Below are 6,000 nucleotides of genomic sequence, written 5' to 3' on the forward strand. Positions count from 1 at the left end.
GTTATATGGCTATTTGTCATTTTTGTGTTGTTAACAAAATATCCTCATGCCCAGTGTGATTACTATTTAATACTTTTGTAATTTTACAAATTAGATGAGCTGCAGGAGAAAAAATATTGTTGCCCCTACATAAAAAAATAAAATCACCTCTTTTTCTAGGCCACAAACTTTTAAGAGCATGTCACCCAGCTGGGATATTATCTTCAGAAGCTGCAAATACTATTGCATTGTGATAATGGGTTTTTTGGGTTTTTTTAGTAAGGCTAAAATCCATCACAAATCCACTTGAATCACAGAAAAACTTCGATTAAACTCAGAGGAACATCTCAACAGGAATGCTACTGGTCTTGAGTATTTCAATGTGGGAGAAAAGATTTCTCCATTCAGACTGATTGTACTGCCACAGGTTGAGCCCAAAACATTAACTAGTATGAAAGGCTACAAATCTGTTACAAATCTGATTATTTTCCCACCACCTAGAATAGTTCTGAAGTTGGGGAAGATTTAACTCTCCTTATTTAATTTTGTTACATGCTAACTTCATAAAATTCCTTATCACTGAAAACATAATTCTTCAAACCAGGGAGGAAGAAAAAGACGCAAACACCTTACAAAGCTCAAATATAAGAACCGGGATCTACAGCTCCCTAATTTACTACTGGCCAAGTCTTTAACGAAAAGAAAAACATAAGTCACCCTAGGCAAGAATCTGATATGCCAATCACATGTCAATAAAGCTAGAATAAAGAACAGGAAAAAAAATTTAATTTTAAACTTAGAACTGAACAAAAGAACAAGGAGGATTTTAGAGAACACCTCTAGATATAGTAACTACTTAAAGTCTTACTGCAAGTCACATTGCAATGGTCAGTTCTGGCTAAAAGGCTGTTAAGAAATGGAAGAAGTAAATAGGCAAAATCATTTCTCATGCAAAAATCAAACTTGCAGAGGAATCTGAAACAAAGCAAAAAAGCACTGGGAAAAAGTGTCACTCAAGGATCCCATCTGTTAGGTTTCTAACGAGGACTAAGTGGGCAAATAAGCACGACCGAGAACTGAACAAGGGCCAGGTGACAGGTCAGGAGCTGGGGGAGGGGAGGAAGGAGGCGGTCTAAGGCGCCCAGAGCAGCAAACTGCGGACCGCCAAACGCAGGGAGAGTTCTAGAGCATTTCTGTTGGCCATTTTCCACTATCGATACTCAGTACACGTGATACATAGTTTACCTGAAATCCCCAACTGCCCCCCAAAACCACATGCCCCCCTGTAAGAGGCCTGAAGGAGTCTCCGCTTCCCGTATTTCCTGGGGGTTCCGCCACGTCCTCCACTGGGCTCCCCAAGCTCTGCGCCCTCGAGACCCGCCAAACCCTCGGGGTGAACAACTGCTCGGCTGCGTGTCGCACAGGTCACCCGTGAGAACCGTGAAGAAGTAAAGCCTCCGGGACCCGCGTGTGCTCCGGGGTCGGCCGCCGGACGGTCCCTGCCTCCCGGAGCCCTGGCGGGGCGGCCGCTGACCGTCCGCGCAGACGGTTCCTACCTGCGTAGAAGCGGATGAGGCAGCCGACCTCCGAGTCCAGGCCCTCCTCCCGCACGCGCCACAGCTCCCCGAAGCCCAGCTGGAAGAGGTAGTCGTTCTGGATCTGCAGCGGCTTCTCGTCCGCCTCCAGGCGCCGGGTGGTCTCCCCGTGCAGCTGCACGTACAGGGTGGGCGGCGGGGGCGCCCTCTCCGCGGCCGCCCCGGTCCCGCCCGGGGCCACGGGGGCCGCCGCCGTTCCCTGTCCCGGCGGATCGCGGGCGGCCGCGTCGGGACCGTCGACAGCGCCCGGGGCTTCCGGCTGCAGCGGAGGCGGGGAGGCGGCCGGGGAAGGCGCCCGGGCCCCCGCTCGGGGCCGGGTCTGCGCGGGGCGGCCCGGCAGGCAGGGCTGGGCCGGGGCTCCCGCTGACGGCGGGGCCGGCTCGGCCTCCAGCTCCTCCGACGACGACGAGGAGCCGCCGCCGCCGCCGCTGCTGTCGGGGTCCAGCCGCTCGGACACGCTCTCGGCGCTGGGGCTCGGGCTGAAGCTCTCGGCGTCGGAGGCCTGGCCGGCGGCCGTCCCGTCCAGGGGCCGCGGGGCGCCGGGCCCGCCGGGGCTGCCGTCCGGGAGCGCGGGGCCGAGGCGGGAGCAGCCGCGCTCCCAGCCGCCCGGGCCGCCCGGCAGCCGCAGGTCCGCGGGCGGCGCGCGCGCCGGGTCCCCGACGGCAGCCCGCGCGCTCTGCCCGGGGGTGGGGCCCGGGGCCGGCGTCTCGGCGGGCGCGCCCCGGGGCCCGGGGTCGGGGGCCGCCCGGCCCGGCACCCTCAGCACGCCGCCGCCCCGGGGGCCCGGCTGCAGCAGGCGCGCGGCCACCTCGCCGGCCGTGGTGTCCAGCGTGCAGAGCACCGGGCGCAGGTAGGTCGAGGCCAGGTGGCGGTCGAAGACGTGCACGCAGCCCCGCCGGAGCTGGTGCCGGACCCAGTCCCGGTCCGACGGCTGCAGCTGCAGCAGCTGCCGGTGCTTGAGCAGCAGCGTCTTCCTGTCCAGGCTCCGGGTGCACAGCGACGCCGAGGCCGAGCAGGAGGCGGACAGGCCGGCGGCGCCGAGGGGCTGCGAGGCGGCCGAGGACGACGACGACGACGAGGAGGACGACGACGACGAGGAGGACGAGGACGACGAGGCGGCGGCGGCCACGGACAGATTCCTCTTCAGCCGGCCTCGCCGCAGCAGGAGCGAGTTGGCGCCGCCGCCGGCTCCGGGCACCGGGGCGGCCCCGCCGGCGGTGGGCTGGGGCGCGCCGCGCCGCCGCCTGCGCCCCGCGCCTCCCGCTCTGCCGGGCAGCGGCCCCGGCTGCGCCTCGCCGGCGGCCTCGCCCCGCGCCGCACCGGCCGGAGCCGCGGGGATGAGCGCGGGCTCCGAGCTCCGGCCGCCTCCGGCCGCCGCCGGGGCCGGCGACCGGTCCTCCCCGCTGGGCTCCGGGAGCCGCTGCGCCGTGGCCGCGGCGGCGGGCTCCATTGCAGTGGGGCTCCGCGCTTCCCCCCCAGCGCCGGAGGCGGCGGGCGGAGAGGGAGGCGCTGAGGCGGAGGTGGGAGACGGCGGCGCGGGGCGCGGGCAGAAGCCAATGGCGTTCGGCGCGGCCGTTCCAGGGGATTATGTGGCAATTCGGAGCATTCCGTCGGTGTCTCGGCGTTCCATCCCGCGCGCCCGCCTCGCCGCCGCTGCCCCCCCACACACACACGCCCTCCCCGCCCGGGTCGCGGACTCCCCCGCGCAGGCCCCGCCCGCTCCCCGACCTCCCGCGGGCGAACCAGCGGCGAAGCTGGGCTCATTGAATATTAATCGCGCGGTGGGAGCGGGAAGACAGGAGGCGGACGCAGTGGGCGCTCAACGTGAGCCTCATGAATATGCATCAAGGGCATGACGGCATTCCTAGGAGGAGTGGGGAGAGCTGGGGGACGGAGAGGAGGCGGGGCTTCAGAGTAAACAAACGTGACGCGTGCGTACGAGGGCGGGGCGGGGGCAGTTTCCCGGGAGTTTCCTGCGTTGGTTTCAGAGAAGGCGTGGCCGAGAAGAGAGGAGCGCGGTGCACTGTGGGGGTTGTAGTGCCAGCGTTGGGGCGGGCGCGTCGCGGGGGAAAGAGGCGAACTTCAAGCCCCAGAGATCCCTACATTATGCCCCTCCCAGCAGCCCGCTGCTGACAATTAACAGTGGGAATTGTGCCCTCTGCTGTTGAACTCTGTGCCCCCGGAGTGTTCTCGTTCATTAACTTGTACCCAACCCTTTCATTCTGATTTCCCAGAAGACTTTCGTTTTCCCTACTAATTGAAAGCAAGGGTTTTGAGGGACTCTAAACGGTACAAAGGTCCCCAGTGCTAGGTCCTCGCCTTCATCCATGGTATGACATACAAATACACAAACTAAGCCACCTCACTTTCCCCCTGCTTTTCCAGGATGGTCTGGATAGTGTCTGGATAGTCTAACTTTGACAATTGTTAAATGTGCTTAGTGGAAATCTTGCCACCAGGAGCTGATCCTCTTCCATGCCAATACCGAGAGGAAAAGGGCCTAGCAAAGGGTCTCATTTTTTCCCCACTGATCTTCAAAAGTTTGGAGTAACTTAATGTCACGGAAAGCAGAAAGAAGTAACATTGGAATGGAGATATAATTGAGATATACGATGGACTGGTCCTGTGTATTCATTCTTTCATCTCTTCCTTGTTTGTTTTTTCCTTTCAATATTTGGAAAAAAATTACTACTGCAGTGTTTAGTTGTGGTCTGAATAGTTGCCCTTTCTTGTCAATTAGAACAACACTGTAGATTAGACTAGGGCAGCTTCCCATTTAAAAGAATTTGGTAAACTTTTTAAACTGAATTACCATTCCCCCAGGTTGCCTTAATAAATCTTACTTTGGCATGTGAGACTTTTTCAGCAGTGTACTATCCAGGACCTTAAAACTTCAATAAAATTACTAAACTTTGAGGAGGGAGAAAGGAGAGAGAGAGAAAAGCAAAACTGAAAGTTGTAACTGAAATGATGGAATTGGTCATATCAAGGAAAGGCGTATTTAGCTTATCTACATGATCATTGAAGAGGAATGAAGTTAGCTACCAGAACAAAAAATTTATCTAAAGTATTTCTCTTGATTCTTGAAATTCCTGAAAAGGATTTTCTGTGTTTTCTTTTCATTACTTCCTGGTCTCATGAAACTAATTTTGTTGCATTTCACTTTGATTAACAGCACAGAGTTCCATTTTTAAAATTAGGGAAAATGCAAATTCTTCCCAGAGAGATAAGACAGTCAATTCACTTAACAAATAATTATAAACATGTTATATACCTACAAGTCACTAAGTAACAGCAACTGAATAAACCATACACTGTCCTTTCCTAATAGAGCTTATAAATTAGAAAGGAAGATATTTAACAAATGAGATGGATATAGGGAAAAGGGAAAAAAATAAGTTTCCATAGGAAGAGACAAAAGTAAAACAAGGAGACCGACCTAGTCAATAGAGACCTACCTTTGGATGAAATTTTCTGGAATGACTAAAATGGAGTACTTGCTGAAAAATCAGCCTCTGAGAGAAAGCAAACAGGCAGAGAAAGAGGTGATGATATTGAAGTTAAATTTTAACTGCACTAATCTACGTTGCCTTGACATCCACTAATACAAACTATTAGTTCTAAAAATAAAAAGAAGGGTATTTGAATTTAGCCTTCCTTTAATAAGATTTTTAAAAAGAGCCATTATGACTGGGTTGCTCAGTGGATAGAGCATCATTTTGGTGGCCAAGGTCATGGGTGGAACCCTGGAGAGGACACATACAGGAAGCATTCAATGAGTGCACAACTTAATGAAACAACTAGGTGGAACAATAAGTTTATTCATTGGGAAAAACTTTTTAAAAAGAGGATGTTAGCCCTGGCCGGTTGGCTCAGCGGTAGAGCGTCGGCCTGTCGTGCGGGGGACCCGGGTTCGATTCCCAGCCAGGGCACATAGGAGAAGCGCCCATTTGCTTCTCTACCCCCCCACCCCCCTGCTTCCTCTCTGTCTCTCTCTTCCCCTCCCGCAGCCAAGGCTCCATTGGAGCAAAGATGGCCCGGGCACTGGGGATGGCTCCTTGGCCTCTGCCCCAGGCGCTAGAGTGGCTCTGTTCGCGGCAAAGCGACCCCCCCGGAGGGGCAGAGCGTCGCCCCTGGTGGGCGTGCTGGGTGGATCCCAGTCGGGCGCATGCGGGAGTCTGTCTGACTGTCTCTCCCCATTTCCAGCTTCAGAAAAAAAAAAAAAAAAAAAAAAAAAAAGGATGTTAAATATCAGTACTATGACTATATTCATTAGTGCCTTAGTTGGCTTCCTGCAAACCTCTAATTTTTGTTCTATCAAGAGATGTAGGCCCTAGTTGGTTGGCTCAGCAGTAGAACATAGGCCTGGCATGTGGAAGTCCTGGGTTTGATTCCCAGTCAGGGCACACAGGAAAAGCAACTATCT

General features: G+C 55.1%; 1 protein-coding gene and 1 non-coding gene across 2 annotated transcripts in view; one reads left to right on the forward strand and one right to left on the reverse strand.

Moving 5' to 3' along the window:
* Positions 1-3,170, reverse strand: part of PHLPP1 (PH domain and leucine rich repeat protein phosphatase 1) — a 201,520-nt gene extending 198,350 nt beyond the window's left edge. The window contains exon 1 of the mRNA XM_066352344.1: positions 1,536-3,170. Coding sequence (XP_066208441.1) covers positions 1,536-3,024 — 1,489 coding nt within the window. The 5' untranslated portion in view covers positions 3,025-3,170. The remainder of the gene's footprint in view (positions 1-1,535) is intronic.
* Positions 3,171-5,430: 2,260 nt separating this feature from the next.
* Positions 5,431-5,506, forward strand: TRNAD-GUC (transfer RNA aspartic acid (anticodon GUC)). The gene has a single exon. It is a non-coding gene; the product is annotated as a tRNA-Asp (tRNA).
* Positions 5,507-6,000: the final 494 nt, after the last annotated feature.

The sequence above is a fragment of the Saccopteryx leptura genome, chromosome 11, assembly GCF_036850995.1.
Source record: "Saccopteryx leptura isolate mSacLep1 chromosome 11, mSacLep1_pri_phased_curated, whole genome shotgun sequence".
NCBI lineage: Eukaryota > Metazoa > Chordata > Mammalia > Chiroptera > Emballonuridae > Saccopteryx > Saccopteryx leptura.